The sequence below is a fragment of the Dermacentor silvarum genome, chromosome 1 (genome assembly GCF_013339745.2).
Source record: "Dermacentor silvarum isolate Dsil-2018 chromosome 1, BIME_Dsil_1.4, whole genome shotgun sequence".
Taxonomy (NCBI): domain Eukaryota; kingdom Metazoa; phylum Arthropoda; class Arachnida; order Ixodida; family Ixodidae; genus Dermacentor; species Dermacentor silvarum.
The window spans coordinates 173,427,427-173,451,385 of record NC_051154.1 but is presented as its reverse complement, the minus strand read 5'-3'; the positions used below and the strand labels follow the sequence as shown (position 1 = coordinate 173,451,385).

The window sequence follows — 23,959 nt, the reverse complement described above, 5'->3', positions numbered from 1 at the left end:
TTACTGTCAGTGATGTGATGGTGTACTACTTTAACAGAAGACTTTGATTAAAGATAAACTGGAAAAGCAGAACTGAAGTTCCTTGTGGCATTTTTTAACTAATGGAATTTATAACATTTATCAAAGCTAGGTCATTCTGCAATTTTTTCACATACCTGGATTCACAACTTGCACGAGAAATAGCTGTACATCAAATAGTCAAAATGGGATGTTGATTAAATCAGTAAACATTTTTAGCCAGTTCACTGCATTTGGCCCTATCTTATGTCCACTAGGAAATATGGCCCTCCCATTTGAGCTTCTGCATTTTCCATATACACATGCACGCACACATATTTTGGTCAAGTGCTCAAGTCCTTGTGGGTCAATTGGTTATTCAGGATTTCCCAAAGGCACCAATGGGATGCATAAATGGAAACCTTAATACTGTTACGGAGCAGTGGGGGCATGGTGTGTCCATGAACAACGAAGACGATTTGGCTGACTCGGGCAGCCAACTTGTGTATTCAGCGTTGCTGCAATGTTGTAAATATGTGTAAATATACACCTTCACTTGACTATTTCTGCCCCGTGACATATTGGTGGACTCGCTGGGTATTCCCAAGAGACCACAGAAATGGTCTGCAAGAGACGCTAAATGTAACTTAGTCCTAAAAGGCTCTTCACCAGCCATGCCATTCAGAGAGTACTACCACAGGAATACGAGGTCTGTTAGGAAAGTATCCGACCTTTGGCTGAAGAAAAAAAAACTGGCATAACTGGAGCGTGGGAAACCTAATCACCCTCAAAGTATTCTCCTTGGGACTCCACACACTATTCCCAGCAGTGCTGCCATTGTTGGAAGCATTCCAAGAAAGGCCTTTTTCGGAATGGAGTTTAGCTCAGCTGTCGTTGCAGCTATAATGTCCTCTCTTGTCTAAAATTGCGCTCCTTTCAATGGCCTCTTGATTTTGGGAAACAGCCAGAAGTGGCAGGGGGTCATATCAGGAGAGTAAGGAGCCTGTTGAACTACAGGAGTCTGGTTTTTCGCCAAAAGTCTGAATCAAGTGCAAGGAATGTGCAGGAGCATTGTGATGGATGCGCCAATTTCCTGTTGACCACAACTCCGGTCTCTTGCGCCACACATCATCACGTAGGTGACAGAGGACATCCCTGTAGTACTCTTTGGCGATTGTTTGACCCTGTGGTGCGTACTCGTGATGTACCACACCACGGGAGTCAAAGAAAGCTGTCAGCATCACTTTGATATTTCAGCGCACTTGGCGGGCCTTCTTTGGTTTTGGTGACGTGGAATGCTTCCACTGTGACCACTGCCCGCGCCCCTTTCCATCACCTCGCCACGCTGCCGAAAGACCGACCCAATACCTCCTTTTGCCAGGTGATATTGACGTACCGTGACTGCCTCCCTAGAGATTATACGCCTGCCGAGAGGCTGCTATCACCTCCTTGGTGTTTGGCTCGCCCACAAGTTTGACTCTCGGTACCAGGGATTCAAACGAAAGCAGGACTCTCATCACCAGCTCTCAAGCAGCTATCTCTACTCATGCTGCACGAGACATACAAAGGACCACCTTCACATTTACACTGATGGCTCGAAAACTCTTGACGAATCTACAGGAGCTGTGATCTTCCCGGAAAAAGCCGTGACCTATCAGTTTAAAACTTGTCACCGGACAACATCGACTGTTTCGGAGCTTGCTGCACTTTGCAGCGCCCTTCACATGCTTCATGAAGATTTACCACGAAAATTGAGTATATTTACCGATTCGAAGGCAGCCCTGCAGTGTCTGCTATCCGCTCTGCGTCGTGGACCACAAGACCAACTTGTGCTTGAAATAAGGCAGATATATCACCAACTATAGTAGAAAAAGGACATGATATTACTTTTCAGTGCCTCCCAGGCCACTGCGGCATCATGGGCAACGAACAGGCTGATGAAGCTGCTAGGAGGGCTCACGAAAATGCTGTGAAGGAACCCATTCCAGTTTCAAGAACCGATGCAGCAGCAAAGCTTCGTATACTCGCGCGTGATGCCACTCGAATCCATGTGGAACACACCAGGTTTCCGGTATACTCGACTGCACCACTTGGATCCATCCCTCCGACTACATATTCCATCTGGACTTCCCCGAATCGAGACAACTGCTCTCTGCCGACTGTGGCTTGGAGCATCTTTTACGAATGCGTTTGCTTGCCGCATCGGAACGGCTGACAGTGCTACCTGTGATAATTGCGACAGCGAAGAAAAAATCGAACATATCTTGTGTCATTGTCCCCGCTACAGCTTCCAGAGACAGACGCTCGTGACGATGCTGGCGCGCCTCGACGACCGGCCGCTTTCTGAGCAGACGATCTTAGAATACCGGCTGATGCGGTCTTCACACCAGAAGGCGATGAGCGCGCTGCTGAGGTTCCTCTGGACAAGCTTGAACGACTGTGACACTCCAGAGTTCCTTTGTGTGTGTGCATGTGTGCGTTTTTTCCGATTTCCCTCTCTTTCTATGTGTGTGCATTTTTCTTTATCTTTCTGTCTCCCCTTACCCCTTCCTCAGTGCAGGGTAGCAAAGTGGATACCTACCTTCCGGTTAACCTCCCTGCTTTTCCCCATCTCATTTATCTCTCTCTCTCTTCCACTGTGACGACTGGGATTTGGTTTCCAGGTCGTACCCATACACCCAAGACTCTTCACCAGTGATTATGGTGTTCATGAAGTTGGGGTCACTGTTTGTGGAATCCAGCATGTCTTGTGAGACTTCAACACAAAGTTGCTTTTGCTCCACCGTGAGCAGCTTTCACACAAATTTCGCCGCAACTCTCTTCACGGCCAAATCTTCGGTCATAACAGAATGTGTAGAAAAAGTGCCGATGCCCACCTCTTCCACAATTTCTCGGATAGTCACACGACGGTCCCCCGCATCACCACAGGTCATTTCGGCATGTTGATGGCCGACCGGAGCGTGGCTCGCTCTCCACTGATGTGCAGCCGTCTAAATTTAAACTGGTTGTACCACTCCTTAATCTGTGTGCTGCTCATAGCATCGGCAGCAAAAGCCGTCTGCATCTTCTGAATGGTTTCCACTTGGCTGTCACCCAGTTTCTGGCAAAATTTGATGCAGTAGCACTTCTCCAGTCGCTCCGCCATTTCTCTTGCAATAAAAAACCAACGAGAGCACTGTGCACTACCTCACTCGCACTGCGTCCCAGCGACCGACGCTATCGGCAAGTGGGAAAAAATTCCCGCTTGCACACGAAGGTTCAAGGTCGGCTGATGCAAGCAAGCACACTTGTTTCATATCCATCAGGTGTTCGCAAAAATAGGTTCCGTATTCGCTTACTAAATAAATTAACAAGCACGGTGTCACGCGCGAACAAGCAAACATGAACACATCTTGCTCGTTGACCGTGGAAACGAACTGTCAAAACGCTTGAATGACAAAGCGCGGCGAGCGAATTGAACTTCGTGCTATCATGCCTCACTTCAACGCGGTGAAAACACAGCGCACGGCGGACTTTCCCTGTCGCAGATTGCTTTCAAGATAGGGCCAAGGCGATCGTATCGCCGAAGTGGATTGTCGCAGATTACGTCCTGCTTCGGTCCACTGAAACCATTCCGCATTGTTTTGCCGACAGAAATCCTCTCCCGTTTGCGCCAGTCCCGACCGCAAGTTTTGGATTCTCCGAACGCCCGTGATGCGGCCCGATTTCCGTCTGTCTCCGCACACATGATCACTTTCCTTTTAAATTAAATGCGGCATCATGATGAACTCGGTACTTCATGCTGATAGAGCAGACGCAGAGAACGTGAAGACAGACGGTAGACTATTGCCTAAGCACGTGTACTGCAGCACATGGAGGAAGCTATGGTAGCTAGGCTCGAGAGTAGCTTTCGAGGCAGCCATTTTGAAACACCGACGGCTATATGGTAACGCAGATTTAGGGTCGTACTCGATTCTAACGCGCACGTAATTTTCGGACCCGTTTTATCGGAAAAAAAGTGCACGTTAGATTCGAGTAAATACGGCATTTGTGGCTTGAGGGGAGCGTTTGCCATCTAGGTTGACTGCCGAACTTCCAGGCAGCCGCACTGTAACCAGTATTTCGCGTCTTGCAACTGCACTTTAAGCGATATGCGTATACAGAGTGCTATGGGAAAATTAACGGGAGTCTGAAAAGGCCTTATTATATCCAGTCCTGCACTATAAGCGGTTATGTTATAAGTGGTCTATACTGTATAGAGCCAAAGGTCACCTCTTGTTACAGCCCTTACAAACCCCACTACCTACCCTTTTTCGGCATGCTTGGTACATTTCCAGAGGCCATTCTGCACGCTCCGAATTTACAGGAATCCCCAGATTGTTCAGCTGCTGCTGGCTTTTGTCGGCTGTAGGCAGCATGTGCGCGACGTGGGTGCAGAAATGAGACATACCTATATCGCTCACTGCACAAGTGGCTCCTTCGAGGAGCGAGTGCGTACTTTTGTTTGAATTTTCAGGTGCTTTTGCAATGTACATCATTGAACACTTTGCAGACAGGATCATCACCAAGTGCTCTACACACCACAATTGTCCATGAAATTTCCCATATGTGGTGAACGAAACATTTCAATAAGCGTCCACAATACCTTGAAATGACAAGCAAGGTACGAATAGCATATTGAAATTTCAAGTCCTCAAGATATACTTATAGTTTCACATGATAAATTTGAGTACAGGCCCCATAATTTAAACCCCAATGGACTTTCACATGCCATGTGTTCTTGTAGGTGCGATTGTATGCATGCATCGCATTTGCCGAATGTTACTTATACAAACCACTATTTAGAACTCTGTTATCAAGCGTAGAACTTTGCAAGCATAGAGTGTTTATAGTTAAACATAAAATAAACTAAGTATTCCCAGCTGAAAGCTACTAAATAAGAATTTTATTATATCGAAGTTTCTAGATTTCAGCAGAGAAAATAATTCCACATGCTCCCATAACAGTCCACTTAGCTGCCATGCTGTGAATAAACATGTCTGATATTTCACCAGAGCATAAGGTGCAATAAACAAGGGTTTAGCTTGCAAAATATCCTATAGTCACCAAACTTCACTCACATGCCCAAAGACTTGCAATGCCAATATTGAATCAAAAACACATTTAAGCTTTGTAAAAAAATGTTTATTTTAGATGCTTAACTATACAGAAAAAAAAAAATGACTAGATACCTTGGCAATCCCATAAAAGCCATCAATGTGTCAAAACTTGTTCCAAAAAAAGTTTACAAAAATACAAAAAATATCAAAGAGTACAACAGTAAGATTACCTGCAAACAATGTTATATTAGCAAATGCTGACTTGTCATAATTAGCTGGGTAGAAAACCTTAACCCTTAGGTTTTACAAAAAAATTAGCATCTGACTTGACAAACCCACAGAGCAAAAGTGCTGTTTATAGATGCTTCCTTGTGTAAAACTTCAGTGGTCAAGTTTGTTTGCTCTAAAAATTGTGTGTGGAGAACTTTTAAAAGTGCAATCACAATGGTTACAGCAGAGCATTATTCAAGAGTCATTTGTACTAAGGAGTAATCTACAATTGGTCAAAATCACATGACACAGCATCATTTAGCATATTCTGAGAAGACTAGAAGGCAAGGAGGAATCTCAAGTGCCACACAATGCAGAGCAGAAACTGCAAATAAAATAAACACTTCATTAAACAAATCATAACTTCAGCCTGGAGTTAATTGTCAGTTTAGCAAGAAAAATACGGGGGGAACTGCACATGGGGTAAATGGCACAGACCTCGAGAAAAATGCGAGGTAAAAGCAGTGCATTCAGGCAGTTTCAAATTCAGCGCAGCTGCTATGTGAATCTTGTCAATACCATTAAAGTTACTGTGGAATGTAAGAACACTTATTACAAATGGCACTATTAAGGAAAGTAGTTTGCCTCTTAAAAATTTCTGTGCTAGCAAAATACCTGTGGGAACCTAACATGCACATGCATACAACATACAACCCAATGTAGAAAACCTAGCACTACTTTAGGCATTTGTTTAGAAGTGTGTGCCTGAACATATCACAAAAGCAAGGCCTCTCAGGTCTGCAAGTCAGAACAGTAAATGCTGACTGGTGTATATAGCTATGACAGAGCACAAAAGAATGGTTCTGGGGTCTTATCTCTAGCAATAAATGCCAAAAGGTGTCTAAGGCAAGGTATGAAACAGGAAAGCTAATAAATTGAAGATGCTGGCTCAGGATTTCTGGTGCTCAATGGCAGGCAGCACAAAGGCAGTGCATCACCAGCAGTTGTTGACTAGACTCCGTGGTGGAGACTGGTTTGGAGACTGAAGTTCACCACCAGGGGCTGGTTGAAAGTTTCTAGTGTATGCATCCAATGCGTGCGAGTTGATATCTGCAAGGCAAGAAGATTGGTCCTCTGTAAAAATATCCTCCCCCAAAGGCTCAGCGACAACCCAAGAATTCAGTAGAAGCTCTGCCCACAAAGCACACTGCACCTGTGTTTCCGCACTCCAAAATAGTTCTTAAATAACACCAACACTGGAAGAAGTTTGCTTCTACCATGACATCACAAAAAAAAAAAAAAAAATGACAACGTAATCAGCCTGTACACCTATACAAATTCTGTTGGTTGAACAGTATTTGCCACTGCATTTTTAGGTTGCCACTGACTGACACACCACTGGACTCATTGCAATATATTCTTGAATGAAAGTACTCCCCTCACCTTTCTCCATGCCATGCTGATCTGAGTGGAGGAGAAGAGAACTTAGATCTAAAGAAAGTAAAGCGTTAAGAGGGCTGAGCAGCAAGTATAAGAGAAATTCAATACTAAGCCATCCAGAGTCACATATAATGTAAGATGTCTACTTGGATAAATTACTGCCTTGTTACCAGATCCCTTTATGGTCATTTTCTCATTGTGTCACTTGACATGGAGTCCTTCATGCTGCAAGAGCCACTGTTCCTGTTGCTATTGATATCCCTCAATAAACTTGTCCTCTTCTACTCAGCCAGTTTGCGATACTGCACTTTTTGTTAAAGACTTCGCCACAACATTGTCAAATGCAGACTGTACTTATGAGGGGCGTTCATAAAGCTTGTGTTATTGCCATGAAGGAACGATTAAGCAATGAGACTGGTGGGAGTTTAATCTGAGCCTGCACTCATGTTGACCAGCTGCACTATTTGTTCAACAGTTACCTGTCAGTTGGCAAGCACTACAGCCTCCACTTTAGCTTCAATTTGTGATTTGCCATTGAGTGACAGTCTGCCACTGTTCTTCGTCGTCTAGGCTTGTTCGACCACACTGAAATCTCCTGCACCATTTCACAACAATGTCAGCTGGGGCATTGTCACTGTAGACCACCACCGAACACACAGCACAGCATGAACCTCCTCGAGACTGCATCCCTTGAACTGCAGAAAGCAGATGACTGCTCATGCTTCAACCAACTTTTCCGATGGACGCTGCCATTTTTCATGTTTTAAGGATGTTCTGTGGTACTATAGAGAACACTATTTTTATATTGCACTAAAACTAGAGAGACGTGCACTCATTTTGACGCCTATCGTGTACGCTTGTTCCAAATTTATGGTGCCGATAATACGAACTTTATGAATGCCCCTCGTATATGGGCTGCTATTTAGTTTTGACAGAGGGAGAAAATAGAAAGAGCTACCAGAACCTAGTTTGGCCATTCCAACGTGTGTTTGGAAAATTACCAGAATTCACTAGCACTCTACCTAAAGTGAATAGTATTTGATCATGAGTAAACAGTAAGTATAGGATGCAGTATAATTTAGTTCCATTTTTATCATTTCTAAAATGCCTTTACAACAGCATTATATGTTGCAAAATGGTGATGTGGCTGTATTTTAGCACGATTACAGTAGATTTTACAGTACGATTACAGTAGATTACAGCATAGGTTGGCACTCAGCATAATGTGGAAATGAAATTACCTGTACAAATGCGTAAAGTCATTCTCTGAGATAGACTGATCGTAAATTTGCTGATTAGCTGAGAAGTTTGGAAACCTTACACAGAATCGGTGCGTTTTTTAAGATCAAATGTGTTGCGCAAAAAATTCCCAAGGTCCCTTCAAGTTCACCTTAATAAGTCTACTGATATCGCTGCTCACTGCACATTCTAGTGTCACCAGTAAATAGCTCCAACTTTTAATGTTCTAGCAAAATGCACAAATGAAGAAATACAATTCCAATGGCAGTGGCCATAATGGCTATGCAGAAATTGCTTAGTAAAGAAGAAGGCAGGGCCTGCAGATAATGCATGAAATGAGAATCGAAGAGTGGACCCTACAGACGACTTGTCTTTCTGATATCACACATTTAACAGTAGAGCATGCCAATTTTTGCCAGCCAGTTATCTGCCAACATGGAAATGTCATTAGTGACATGATGAAAATAGTCAGCCGAGAGCCTGAGCTAAGAGTGCAACTGTGTCACAACAGCATGGCTATATCGCAGATTGCCCATCCTTCCAGTGCTTTCAGTCAGAGGGGGCCCGGCTCCCACTCCATTTTTTAACGAGAGGCGAGCCCCTCGTTAAATTTTCTGGAGTCACAATGGGGTGTGCCTGAGCCAGACTAGGAGCATCGGCCACGGACATCACACTGTGTGAATTTGTGACTCCATTCATAGACTTGCCGCTGTGACACATGCATCACCATGCTGGACCTTCATTTTGAGATTAATTTCGATAGGCTTCACACCTTCACTATGCAGAAACTGAGTAAAAGAACACTGTTCTTCCCTGGTGCAAGTTGCTAGTGGGGTGGCCATTTTTACACTGTTCCTGTGCTGATGTTTCTGCACCTACGCAATGCTGCCACCTAGTGAACATCCGGCGCACTGTTAGGAACATGTCTGCCAATGTACAGGCTACTGGCGCCATTTTTCGTGTTGTTACACATTTGCGGTTTTCACTTAATGGACCCTTGCATTTTCAGTGAGAGCCTTCTTAGCTGTATCTAGCAGCTTGCATAGCTTGATCTCTCATTCGAACTAGGGATGGGTCATGATGTGGCGATTTGCCAGATGCTGCAGTTTTGTTCACACCATTACATTAATTGATTTGAGGTCAATGGCCAAAAATGCATGCGCAGAAAAAAAAAAAAAGGGTCTCAATCATGGTTGTGGATCCACGTGGTAAGAGTAAGAATCTTTAACGCTGCAGCACTGGGTGTGTGGGTAAAAAAGTTCATTGCCCATACTGACGACCATTGAAAAACCGGCACTTTTCCATGGGAGTGGTATCCACAGCACAGATCTTTTGTCCATTTTCGTAAACCATCTTGCACTGTGAATACCAAGGAAATGAACTACGAACTCACCCAAGCTTCAGAACTTTTTTACTGTGCTGACAGTGCTAATGCTATACACTGCCGATTCATGGCTGCATACATCAGTGCACAAGAATTAAGACTAATCTTTCTTCAGACTCTCCTCCACTGTACATGACCATATATGCACTTCGCGCGTATTTCAGCAATGGGAAAAGGCTTGCAAGAATGCAAAACTTTTTTTTTAGACACAGGTCACATAGCATTAAAGGGACCCTCACCAAGTCTGGCCATTATGAGATGTCAAGCGCAGTGCATATAATGTGCACTAACGTGTCTGCTAAATATTACATCCTTACATGCCATGGAAAGAGCTCCAATTTCAAACCAAACGCCATTTGCTCTTCTCGCGGGTGCCGCGCTCGGAGCCCGCAAGTTGACAATCGCACAAGTGCCCCTACATACATGGCAGTGTTGTGATGTCACCGAGTGACTTCAGGAATTATTCAAGGCAAAATCAGTTACTTGTTTAATCTGTTGCTTCAGTAGACAAATTTTAGTTTAGAGAAATAATAAAACATAAAAACCAAATGTTTACTTCATGCTGTAGCAAGAGATATGTACTTCCATTTCGTCTGCTTGTTCCCGCATCATGCAGTTGCGCATGCAGAGAATGAAAAATTGTCTACAGTGTCCCAGCACCGCGATTATGCTCTTTCATCCTCTCGTGTCTCCCTCAGTGCTCGTGATTGTGGCAATGACTTATACAATCGAATCCCCCTACAACGAATGCTGCTACAACGAAATTTCCGCCACAATGAAGATTTTCCAATTCACCGTCAGCTGCCCATAGAAAGTAATACAAAAACGTCTCTCCATAACGAAGGTGTTTTATTCAGTATTTCCCCTTCAACGAACTTTTCAAGAACGAAACTGGGACTGAATTGAAATTGGAACTGCCGAGTAGTCAAATTAGAAGGCCCTTCCAAAGCTGTGACAATTGTATGCGCAGCAGCCCACAAAAAGTGCTTGGCACACTTGGAGCAAATTTCGTTCAGAGGGGCCCTATCTCAGTCCAGATATAACACTAAGAATGTGCATGAAGTTTGTCAGCTTAGCCCTAAATGCAGTAACATGTTTTGTCCAAGAAAGGTTGCGGTCTAGTATCACCCCAAGAAATCTGGTGTGTGACTAAAGAAAGTGCTGTTCCATCAACAACAAAGGCATATTATGACAACGATTTGTGCGTGAATGCCAACACTGCACACTTAGTTGCTGAGAGTGACAGGACACACCGAACTAGTAGGCTGGGGACAGCGGGCTAAGTTCCTCTCATGGTCTAAATGTGAATAACTGCACCACCAAGGAAAGAGATTCCTATATAGCACTGTCCAGTCTTTCTTAGATAGTAAAAAAAAAAAAAAAAGCTCGCAGACACCTCCATGGCAGTCACAGCAGCCACCCATACCTCCAACTGCTAAGTCGGTAACTGGTAAACCAGTTAGTCTTCACATAGCAGACTGAGGAATCCCTCTGTTATTGTATAGCTTACAGGACTACCTGGACAGTGGGCTGCAAATGTAGAAAATGCTTTGCTATTATACACTGATCTTTTGTATTCTCGAGAATGAGCCCAGCAATTCTAATTGAGCAAATCTGACAGATGTGAAGGAGTGGCAGAATGCACAGTTTGCCCCCCCCCCCCCCCCCCCGATACCTTTTATTAAACCCCACAAGTTTCACATTAGAGGGACACTAAGGTGGAACACAAAGTTCAGCTGGATTATTAAATTATACTCCATGAATACAAAAAAAGGCCAGTCCTACTGTGAGCAGCAACTTCGAAGGCCAAAAAATGTGCAAGAACAAGAGGCTGCTGGTAATGCCACCGCCAAGTTCCAGCACTACACGCATGTGGTATCATGGCCTCGGACAATGCTTAGTCAGCACTAGTTAATCTTTGTTAGAATGCATCCTAAAAGGACTAAAGACTGAACCTTAAGAGCTTTGAGAAGTATTTCTGAACAAAAACGACCCAAAATAGGTGAAAATACATTGACACCCATGATGTCACACAGACAGCAGCCGTGTTGTTTTGATGTGAAGTTCAAAAAGGGAAATTTATGCCTACATTTTCTCTGTTTGTACCCATCCCTTTCCATCAAATATAAAAATAGTGTCTTAAGGCCACTTCACCAGATTAAAGTGGTTTTGTGTTACTAATTAATTTCCCTTTAATGTACTTTTAATAATAATCAGTTCTAAGCAAATTTCATTCACTGCGGAACCTAATTCACAAATGCTCAAATCCCCACATCAATACTAGTGATTGCAGGGTCAAAAGATATGTCACAGCTACTACCTGAAAAAATCAGTGCTTTCAGAACCTCTCATTCAGAAATTGCTTTTGTGAAGGAGAAAAAAAAAACATGGTGTCAGAAAAGTTCTTTTACACATTTACTAGCGGTGTGTGAACAGCAATTTTTGAAACTGAATCGAATACGAATTGAATTGTACTAGAGGTGAATCAAATCATACATTTTAATAGTTTTCAGATAATGAACATCTTTTTCAAAATTAATATAAAATGATGTTCACAGCCTAGTATTCACAATGTTAGCAAGTTTCTGTAATTACATTGCACATTATAAAGCATTCTTTAAAAGCACAAATGGAGCATTTGCAACAAATAAGCAGTTTGTTCACATACACAGGACTCTTTGGAGTGTGTGAAACGATTGCTATATTGCCAGTAATGTCTGGCTCTCTGACATATCCTTCGACACAACTCAAGTTCACATTTTATGCCTATACTATGCCTGCAAGGATAAAATTTATCATACTTTTGCTCCAATTTTATGTCTGATTGTCCACAGTTGATGTTCTGAAATATTCAACAACTTCATATTTACTAATAGTGACTATTCAAAGAAAAAACTGAATCAAATAGGACACTATTCAACCTGCCATGGTGGCTTAGTGGCTATGGTATTGCGATGCTAAGCATGAGGTAGCGGGATCAAATCCCAGCCACAGCAGCTGCATTTTGATAGGGGCGAAATGCAACAACACCTGTGCACTGGGTGCATGTTAAAGAAACTCATCTAGTCAAAATCCAGAATTCCCCACTACGGTGTCCTCATAGTTGGATCATGGTTTTGGCATGGAATATCCCAGAATTCTAGGGCAGTATTCGATTTGTTATTTGAAAGTTTCGAATATTTGCACACCCCTAACATTTACTCCACATTTCTAAATGAAGCCTTATTTAAAGAATAACGGTACTACCTCTGAAGCTGCAACAAACCACAATTTCAAAATTTCAGCATTATCTTGATAATTGGCAGTGACAACAGGAGAACAAAATGAGCTTTGCTAGAAACTGCAATCTACGCGACACAGCAGGTTTAACAAGTGCACACCTCAGATGGGATAAAAGAAGTTGACCACAAGAAAAGTAACTTGCAACTACAGTAAAATCTCAAACCAAACTTCAAAGACCAGAGCAATATGTTTCAATTAAGAGGAGTTTCTTTTACTAAGAAAGACGTGCAGCACTATGTCCCACAGGCTCTTCACACTGTTAGAAATGTTAGGCATAAAGAAGTGAACATAGCAGCTAGTTTTTCCCACGATTTGGGCGTGGTCTACGGCTACTTGACTAGGCTTCACTAGCTTTTTTTTAGAAGGTGCTAGCAGCGTATCAAAACAAACAGCTTTTACTCCTTTAGTCGGTGGTCGAATAACATTTGATCCTGCAAGAGGAGTCCAAATTATCAAACAGCACACTGTAAGACGTCAGAAATTTTGATTGTCCTTATTTTGGTCACCTATAGTGTGAGTGGCAGTGCCGCAAAGGTCTCTACATGCTATGCATTAAAAACCAATGAAATTTTTGCCTGCTTGAGATTGTTACCACTTTTTAAGGATGGATTTGTGGATAGGAGACAGCTGTTGCAAAAATATATTTCAGATCTTGCCTTTTTTCTGAGAGAATCCTTTAGAGCTTGCTTCTGTTCCGTTTAACGAAAGGCTTTTGCATTACCCAAATGCAAATTTGGAGGCTGTTTCGTTCGGGCGATATCTATTGACGTTGTACTGTATTGCGTCAGACCACACTGCGTATACATGGCAAGCAACATTGTAGTCATCTTGCAATGAATAACAACCAAATCACAATTCTTTCTAAAAAATTCAATTATTGTTGCACAACATTACAGATGTGTCACCGATTTACGCCTTCTAATTCTGTCAGCCATAAAAACTTGCATTAACTTACGCACAAGCGTGTGTGCTCTTGGCCAGAATTCAGATACTAGGAAGCAAAAGCTCTTATGCACAAGACCATCAACGAACCTTTAATGCGATTTGGCTTTGTTCTTCATATAAAGTTCATGTTACCATGCTCGATCATCGATACAACGGCCAAGGGTCATTATCAAATTCGTGTAATGTTGTGCAGAAAGAATGCTGTGATTTGGTCGTTCTTATGCATTGCAAAACGACTAGGATGTTCCCTTCCACTTGTGCGCGGTGCAGTCTAGGCACCTCCCTTGGTTCTTTATATGTATGCTGTCTACTCTGAATAAACTTTAGCTGCAAGTTACTGCTTTTCTTGCGTCTACCTTCTTTTGTCCCATCTAAGGTGTGCACTTGTTAGACCTGCAAGTATGAACCAACTAGCCCAGCAACACATTCAATTAACACACGATAGAGCTCTTCAAGTCTTCTCACACCATCTGCCATATCTGCCGGCTGTTAAAAATGAAATTGAATGTGCCAGAAACCACGATCTGATTATGAGGCACGCCGTAGTGGAGGACTCGGGATTAATTTTGACCACCTGGGTTTAAATTTTAACGTTGTTGGGTCCTTGCAAGTCCTTAAAAAGCCTAGAGTATTTCACAGAAACTGCTGTGAACACTAGTCAATTCATGGACAAACTGTACAATACTATTACAGTAAAAGCTCGATGATACGATCACGGCTAATACGAATTTCCGGATGATGCGAATTTTTCTGTGGTCCCGGCCGAGCCCCATTACTTTGCAACGTGCTAGAGAACGGTTGTTACGAATCGATTTTCAGCCTGCGTCGGTTGATACGAATAAACGCCGCCCCACCGACGGCCGAAAAAGAGAACAGCGCGCGGTCACGCGCTTTCTCTCCTTCTCTTTTGGTGCGGAGGCGCGGCGCCGGACAGCGCGGACTCGCATTGCTCCGGCATTGCTCCGACACCGCATAGAGCAAAAGCTCAGGAGAGACCCCTCAATGCCGCGCGCGCGAAGGAACGGGGAAAAAAAAAGAACCCGCGGCGGAAATTTCCCCCTCTCTCAAATTGCAAGGTCGCCGTTTCTGCATCGCGCCAGAACAAGCGTGTACGTGCCGACTAGAGTGTTCTAGACAACCGTATTCTAGCACACACTAGTGCCGACGTCTCAGCCACACGGATAAAATGGCAGTGAACCCTTCTCTATTTTCTAGTCACATGTTGACTTTGCACGCTGCGGCAGCGGCGCAGGCACAGTCGGGCCAACGAAACTGCCACGCCTGCAAACGCTCGCTTCCCGATAACGGCAGAAAACGAAACTTCAGGGGGCGGCTAAAATAAGCTGGCGCCAGCACGGCGGCGGGCGCGCACGGAGATGTGCGCACGGAGTCGAAGGTGAGAGAGCTACAAGGGAGTTGAGAGGGAGGGCGAGGGGAGCCACCGAAGCGGCTGAGTTGACGCGGCCAAATCCGCTTCCCTTCCGCCCTCCTCCCCCACCTTCGACGGTCTCCGCGCGCACCCGTGTGCCGGCGCCGCCCGCTCGCTCCCTGAAGCTTCGTTTTCTGTCGTTATCGAGAAGCGACCGTTAGCCGGCGTGGGCAGTTTTGTGGCCCGCGCTTGCTATGCGCTTGCGCGCCGCGATGTTTCACGACTCGCACCGTTCGTGCATCGTGCTATGGTGCACGAATACTTCAAAAATATGTCCTTTTAATTCGAACAAATTTTCCGGCCCCTTCAAGTTCGAATTATCGAGATTCGACAGTAGTTTTAATTGTGTTTCGATGATACGAATTTTGGCTAATACCAATATTTTTCGTGACCCCGTGAGATTCGTATCATCGAGCTTTTACTGTAATGGTTTCTAAGGCTTGCCTGCATGCAATACCACTTCCGGGCAGATAAATACAAGGATGCAACCAATGTAGATAGAATTCAAGCTAATATTCACACCTGATATTGCCAGTAGCATCTTCTTACGGGCACCATAGGGAATGCATAGCTGTTGGAGATCACAATCTGTCATGTGGAGGAATGTCTGGAGGTCAATCTGCAATAAAATGATGGCATGGTTACCACATGGAAATACACAATGATAAAAGCTCTCTGCATGAGGAGCACAATGTCGATTAAATTTTTTAAACACTGTTAGAACTGAACTATATAAAAAATAGGAAAATGCGTTCATTTCAGGTATCCTGGTGCATCCAATCACAGTTCATATACGATGAGAGCAAATTTGCTGTTGTAGAGCAACATTGCCTTCTCTTTAATTCAGTTGTCCCCAACCAGGCAGATATCTGCCTAATGTTAACCTCTGTTAAAATTGAATGCAAGTCAAATATGCTACTGATCGTCAAAACCAATTCTGTTTGAAACTTTTTGCAGCATGTTATACAGGGTGTCCAAGCTAACTTTAGACAAGTTTTAAAAAGATGCCGAAGCACTCTAGGGGAATACGGACAAGTGCATGTTGTTTGCTACTGCATGGAGCAAGTCACGTCTTTTGTATTCTGCTAGATTGCAGAATTAAGATTAATTGACTAACTTTGCAAGTAATAACCATTTGGACAGAACTTCCCATGCAAAAGTAGTACAACACAAGTCTTTCTGCATTCTAAAGAAATCCTGTGAAAGCCCACAAAATATTAAAAAGTGCATGTGATATGCCCCTTTGCACGCTGTGATTGCAGTGCTTCGAAATGTGCCGCATACGAATGAACTACACCTTTTAGCCCAGCTGGTGCGCTTCCTGGTCTGCTTATCGGCATTATGAACAGCTGCGATGGGAGCAGTTCTTTCTGGGGTTTTACGTGCCAAAACCAGTTCCGATTATGAGGCACGCCGTAGCGGAGGGCTCCTGATTAATTTTGACCACCTAGGGTTCTTTAACGTGCACTACAACGCGAGCACACGGGCGTTTTTGCATTTCGCCTCCATCAAACTGCGGCTGCCACGGCCGGGATTCGATCCCGCGACCTCGTGCTCAGCACCTCAACGCCTTAGCTAACTGAGCCACTGTGGCGGGTGATGGGAGCAGCAAATCGCGAGGCCAATGCATGTGTCCCTGCCCTGTCACATTTCTTTAGGCGACAGCATACCACAGTAAATGCACTGTTCATTCATCGTGGCATGTTTAAGATTCAGTCACGGTGCTCAAGCGGGCATATTTTCATATTTTGCGGGCTTTCTTTAGGATGCAGAAAATTTTATGTAGCAAGTAGGACGTTAGAAAATGTGGAATTAGATGTTTCCTAGGATGCTCTAAAACTTTCTGGTTTGAAGTTTACCCCTAAATTTAATTTTGGAAAGTTGCTTCATTATTCTTAGCTAATTATGCAGTTAAGCAAAATTCAAAAGATAGCACAAATTGCTCCATACAATAGCCAACAACATGCACTTGGTCTGCTCTTCCTAGAGTGCTTCATCATAATTTTAAACCTTGGCTTAAGTTAGCTGGGACACCCTGTATATGCAGTACGACTAGAAAATTAAAAGTAACCCTGATCACCTTGTTGTACCTGGGACCAACCAAAATTAAAAAATAAAAAGGGAGACGGGGGGGGCTCTAATTTTGTTAACTTAAATCATATAAGGACAACAGGCAATGAAGCAAAGGAAAGCATACAGATAATTAGCTGTGGTTGAAATTGAAATGTAGTGCAATGGAGAAATGCAGTGCCATGCACACGTAATGCAGAGGTTGTGGGTTCGTCTCCAACCGGCGACAAGTTACCTTTTCATACACTTTCATTTTCCTTATTTTGTACATTTCAATTTCAACCACAGCCAATTACTCCTATGCTTTTCTCGGTTTCATTGCCCAGTAGCTTTATATGATCATGATTATAAAAAACGAGCCCCTCTGTTTCTCTTCTTGTTCATTCATAGCGAGGGTCTCGAATCTGGCAGCCTTGATGCCATTAGGTAGCACATGAAGGTTCATTAGCCGTGCTGGCTCTCTTAAGTTCACATGTTACGCGACTCCACCGGGCAACAAGAACAGATGTTCCACATCCGCCCGCTATGGCCCCGAGTGGCACTGGCTCAGTGCCACGGAGAGCTAGATCTCTCACACTCCCAGGGCTAGATCTAGTACAAATAAATACCAAGTTAGTGGACGAATTGATGGCCTTCACCATAGCACAATTGCTAGTGCAATGCACACATTATTTGGAGGTTGTGGGTTCGCCTCCCACTGGCAATAACTTAACTTTTCATAGACTTTCATTTTCCTTTTTCTTAATTATTTTCTGCATTTTGGTTTCAACCACAGCTAATTACCACCATGCTTTCCTTGGCTTCGTTGCCTGTAGACTTTATATAATTGGATTATGGGGCACACCGTAACGGGGGACTCCAGATTAATTTTGACCACCTGGGCTTCTGTGCACCTAAATCTAAGTGCACAAAGATTTTTGCATGTCACCACCACCGAAATGTGGCCTCTGCAGCCAGAAACCGGGATCGAACCCATGACCTTGAGCAGAGCCACACCATAACCACTGGGCTACTGCGGCGGGTTCTCCGAGACCACACTAAGTGGATGCTGTAACAGAGAAGCACACACTGCCAGAGATAACATTTCAGCAGTTGCATGGAGCGCAAAACAGTTTCATGGTCACAGTAGGCTGCAATCATGACACCAAATACACTACTTTTGAATACTACAAAAGCATAGCGTTACTATTCTGCAAAGACAGCCCATAGAACAAAAGCTTTCCTCAATAGTAGCACAGATACACCTGACTCAGGTGCATTAATTTTGCATGACTGACAGATGGGCAAATTTATTGTCACTTTGAGCAAGTGGACTTTGCAGTTAATCATTCGCGGGCCGTGGCCAATGTTTAGTACCACTTACTGTAGAATGCATTTGCCAATGAGTGCACTTGTCGGACTTACTATAAGGCTGCGTCAGTGTGTAGCCTTGAGTGCAGTGCTTCAAAAGTAAGTACAATACTCACTGTAAGGTCGACTTTCTAATGTTTTAAGCATCCCTGCTCATGTAAAATGCAATTTTTTCTCTGCCAAAAAAGTTGTTTCGTTTTTAGATGCCGATGTTACGCCACTCTCAGTACTTCCAAACACTCAGCGCATTGCCCGATTGTTGTATGCAATGCCGTCTTGTCTTTGCTTGATTGACCGTGTCAACGTTATTTTGCATATATTGCCTAAATTAAATGTATAATGAGCTGGCTAATTTACTGATCAGCACTAAACACCTGTTTATAGCTCTTCAACTGCAACTGCAGCATTAAACATCTTACAGACTGCAAAAAGGACATTGAAACAAATAGCAATAGCAGAAAGGGACAATTGCATATAAATGTGCTCTGCAAGGCAAACTTAAAAAATCACCCAATCTTGACTTGATAGTACTTTCTGTACACACCTGTGTTTCATTCCAAGAGTTGTTTCTTGCGGGAAGTGACTACATTGCACAATGTTTAACATTGTGTTCATACAATTAAAGTAAAACCTGAATGTAACTAAGCTGATGGAGGAGTCGAAAATACTTTGTAACCATTACTTCATTACAAACATTGTCTGTTCTCACAGCCAACATTGTCTGCGGGGGGTGGGTGTAGTTGTGACTGGGTAAGCAGATGCAATAGTCCGCCATCTGCATTAGCCCTGCATATACCAGTCCATGCTTTTGGCAACGTTCTGAAAGGCAGTGGGTGAAGGCAGAGCAAATGTGGTATTTAGAGCCAACTGACTGCCTTAGAGGAAGTGCAAGGGCAGATGCCACAGCAAGAGTCAAGTTCATTTTGACACACTTGATCTCATGCTTAAAACCTGTATCTGAACATTTTTTTTTTTTTTTGCAGGGAGCTCAATGAGCTAAATGCAGAAAGCACAACGAAGTGACCAAACTTTGCGAGAAAGCCAACCTCAATATCTTCAGAATACACTCATTCAAAGGGGGAAATGAGTGTCCGCGAAGAATCAAAAGCACTAGAACGATAAAAGTCACAGGCCTGCGCGGCACACACAGCACAGTCACAGCGTAAGCTGGTGGAGCGGCTCAAGAGTAGCTCCAATTTTGGCACCACGCACACTAGGGTCTTCGTGACAAAGTATTCGCCTCGTTTTGATGAGAACGATCTGAACTGTCCGTCCAGCGTCGACGGCGGGCTGCGGCTTTAATGCTCTCTGCACAGCAGTCTGCTGAGCCCGATGATGCCTGGTTATAGCCGCGCACATAGCTCTACGATTCGCTTCAGCAGCGGTTCGTACCTTGCGAGGAGACGCCATAAGTTGTACCAAAGAGGCACGGCCGCTGGAAAAGGTATCCAGAATACGCGGCGCACATCTCACATCGGAAACGCATTGATTATATATGGTGATTATGAAGGAGGAAAAAGATGCTTAGATTCTGCAGCCCTTCAGGGAGCACGGTGCAGCGTCGTAAGGGGGAGGGGAGTAGGAGGTAAAGAGGAAAGAGGCGCCTCATCTGAATCCCATCTCGTCGTCTGCGCCTGCACACGCTGCGTTGGCGCCACCATACCAACTAGATGGCGCCACGATACTGGCGGAGGGTTGGGTCGTCCAACAGCGGGAGCGGCCACGGTGGCCAACGACGCTAACCGAAACTGCTATTGGAATGAGCTCATAATAGCTTACGCTGTAAAAAATGGCGGCAATGAAACAATGAGACCTAAGGGTGCCGTCTGCTACTACGATGCACACCCATGCAGCCTTACCAACGCAAGGGAATTTGAACTGGTGTATGTGCACCTGGCACTCCGTTAGAGCAGTGCACTGTTGTCCTATTTGAATGTTTCAATGTGCAAGCAATCGGCAAAATGTGTACCTGCATAGGCTCTGGTGCATGCATGGCCCACTACAGCAATGCATGCCAATGTAGGGCCACCTGTCCATCATGTGGTGAAGTGGCCCATTTTAAGCCTAAGGTAACAGCTGCATTACACTTCAGTTCATGTTATGACAGTACAGTAAACCCACATTTTAATGAAGTCATCAGGACAGGAAATGAACTTCATTATAAGCAGTACTTCATTAAAAGCGGGAAAACTCTAAAGCAGCGATTTCAATACTGTTCGGAAGCTCCTAAAACGTATAGAGAAATGCAACCGTCCGTCATACTTGCGATGCGACAGCATTTTACTTTGGAACTAGGAAAGATTCGAGTAGCGTCTGGCATGCATTTCTTCCAAGTTCGTCTTCTAAAGCTTTTCCAAGCCTTATCAGGCCCTCTTCGCTGCCACAGCATTCATTGCAAACAATGAATGCAAACAATGAATGGTTTGAGTCTGACACAGGACTTCACGAGGTTCGTTTGCTGCAATTTTCTCGTCATCTTCACCACCAAACACTATTGATTATTTCGATATCCGTGCCAGGAGCAAACACCAGGAGCATCCGCGTCGGTAAGCACGTAAGATGCAAAAGTCCTCAGGGTCTGGTATAGGCAGCATGTCTTAAGAACCACGCACCTTTACTAATGCACACTCCAGAGTGTTATGAAGAACACGAAAGGTTCACCGTCTTTGCTTCAGTGAGCCGTCTCATGGGAACTTTTTAGCCTTTCGTACTAAGCAGAGTTTGGCACCACCCTATTTGGAAGCTTAGAAAACTTTGAATAAAGCAATAATTCGAATATAGAAATTTGATTATAAGGTCAGTTTACTGTGTTTTCCTAATAGTCAAAAGTTTCTTCTTGCATTACATTCGTGCAAGCACGGCACAGTCAACCTCCATTAATTTGACTATGGCTAAGTCAAACATGTTCACAAGTCCCAAAAGACCCACCCATTTTTAAGTACCGTATTTTCTGATGTGTCAGTCAGTTTTTTTTTCTCATTTTTTCGTCAGTACGTCTTATAGAACGATGCGACATATATTTTTTTCGGAAGAACTGCCGTCAAAATTGGATGCTATGGCCACGCGAAGTCCACTGTGTTGAATTCCTCTGGCAGTTGCTATGGGTTGTGTGTGCACTCTGGAGGTACCGGTTTCTCATGATCGAGTTTCCGAGCGTCGTGCGAGAAGGACGGAGCAGCAACGCAAGCAGTGCAGGCCGACATGGGCTGACCGCAAGTCGACTGACCCCGAAGTCATCGCATCTGCAGATTTCTTTGAAGATATAGCTTGTGCCGCTGTGCAAACTACGCAGTCGCTACTAGAGTACAAGCCACCCCCCCTCCCTCCCGCGAAGCCTTCCCGCTTTTCTCCGTTGTGTGCGATTCGGCTCACCGTCGCACGCTTTCACTCGCACATACAGCATACGGCGCGCGGGGACAATGTTATCGCCCTTGGACTTTATATGGAACATCGTGGCGATCACAATGGCAGAAATGCGCCTGGAGCGTCCATGTAATTGCTATCGCAATTATTTAGCTATGTCACCCATACGCTTGCTTGTGACTTGCGTTCATGAAGCGAAACACCATCATTTGTTTAAAAATCGCGTGCCGGATGAACAGGTGCAACTTGTATACTTTTTTTTTTGAAGAACTGCTGTTTTGAGGGGGGTGCAACTTATACAAAGAAAACTATTACTATTATTATTATAGTAATAACTATTACAATATAGGAAACATGAACTAAGGTACAGCAAGAAAATGAAAAAAGTTATTCTAGATTTAGCTAGTTAAAAATTAGCTTTGACTACATTTGCAATCACCTCTGCACGACTATTTTATTCAGCAGGAACAGAAGCTCACTGAAGAGCTGTGCATGCACAAGCTGTGGGGGGACGTGGTGTGCAATGAACATTGGTTTCTCGGCACTTTTCCAAACCTGGTCATGCCCAGTCCAAGAAACTTGGTAACTACTGGCGTAATCCTGTTCAATGTAACTAGCACATAATGGGAAAAAGAAGTATCACGAGAAATGTACTAGCCTCATTCTGCTGGAAGACATCCACATATCTGCCCAGCCCCAGCAGACTGAACAAGTGAGGAATGTCTATTAAAGGCCTCTCTTGCGGCTGGCTGTGTGCACTAACACACTCCAAGAAGTTGCTTGCACTGAATGCTCCCTCTGTGAAAGGAATAATTCAGTTATTTTGGTGTAAGATGACAAGACTATCTTTAGCATAGTGACAGAATGCAGTGAAGAATGATAACAGTGGCATGTACAGACATTGATCCCAATGACAGCAGTAATGTACTGGCAGAGTTTCCTACAAACATTACTAGGGGGAACTCTGGTGCTAGTGTTTATGGGAGCTGCAAGCAGGCAGCACGGGAATGATAATTAGTACATGGATTTGCCTAAACTTCGTCCTTCTGGCTTCAAATGGCGTTGTGACTTAAATGCAACAATGCACAGTAATCATGCATGTGTACAGAGTGGTATTGCCCTTAAAGTATAGAAAAATAGGGTTGCTTCAAAATTTAGGTCAATAAAGGCAGATAAAGCATAGTGAACAAAGGCACAAGAATGTCAGAAGCCACAAGCATGAAGATCAGACAAATCCATGTACTATCATTTCCTTGGTAGCTGAACGATCGCAGTGCCAGAGTTTCAAGTAATTTCAGTAGGAAACTATGGCTGGGATGGCAGTTTCCATATTTGAAGTATTCTAATAGCTAAACTTGTATGCAGAAAGTGCTACCAATAAATACACAAACTAATATCCTCCTGAGACACCTCAGGGACAATCACCTTTCAAGCCTTATTACAAACTGTTCTAACTGAAAAAATTTTGTTTAAATACCACTGTTAGATGCTAAAAGTAGTATCTCCATGTATGTGGATAAAGTAACTCTCCTCACGGTTGATACATAAATGCTGAGGTGAATATGAAAATTATGTCAACGATTGTCATGTTGATGCTGCATTCTGGGTTTTCACATCAACTTATGGCATTCAAAATGCACTCCACAGATGCTTTACACCGTATCCGACCACACAACAACTTAGATCAAATTCGTGTCAATTTTCACAAAAGCTGGCAGCAAGAATGTGTTTAAACCACTTCCATACAGTTCTGCATGCTTCTGACATAATATCCAGGATTAATATGTTCCATAATCACTTCAGAGTTAACTTTGAGGACTGAAGGTAATATGCAATATAATTTACAAGGGGTCTCAGTAGGATATATCCAGCAAAATACTCATTCAATCAAATCCGAACATGACAAAGGTGTCAGAGGAAGATGGCGACAAAGTGATCAGCAGTGGCCGAACAAGAGAAGCCTAAAGCCAGGAGTCAACGCTTCAACAAGGAGACTTTACCCTGATGAAGACAAGGCCCTTGTCATAACGGTTCCAGGCTGAAGCGTCCTTTGTTCAACCACTGTTTATCAATAATCTTAACGAGGGACTATTAGCTCCCAGATAACATGTCCGCATACGCAGAATATTTTCATTCATGGAGTTAAGTTTGTCCAGTTTCATGAATCAACCA

At 43.7% G+C, this 23,959-nt stretch overlaps 1 protein-coding gene across 1 annotated transcript in view; it reads right to left on the bottom strand.

Annotated features, from left to right (window-relative positions):
• Positions 1 to 5,138: 5,138 nt before the first annotated feature.
• LOC119436398 (protein bicaudal C homolog 1-B-like) overlaps positions 5,139 to 23,959 on the bottom strand; it is a 188,878-nt gene continuing 170,057 nt past the window's right edge. The window contains exons 17-19 of the mRNA XM_037703239.2: positions 22,446 to 22,585; positions 15,527 to 15,623; positions 5,139 to 6,395 (exon numbers count right to left, since the gene is read on the bottom strand). Of these exons, the coding sequence (XP_037559167.1) occupies positions 6,280 to 6,395; positions 15,527 to 15,623; positions 22,446 to 22,585 (353 nt within the window). The 3' untranslated portion in view covers positions 5,139 to 6,279. The remainder of the gene's footprint in view (positions 6,396 to 15,526; positions 15,624 to 22,445; positions 22,586 to 23,959) is intronic.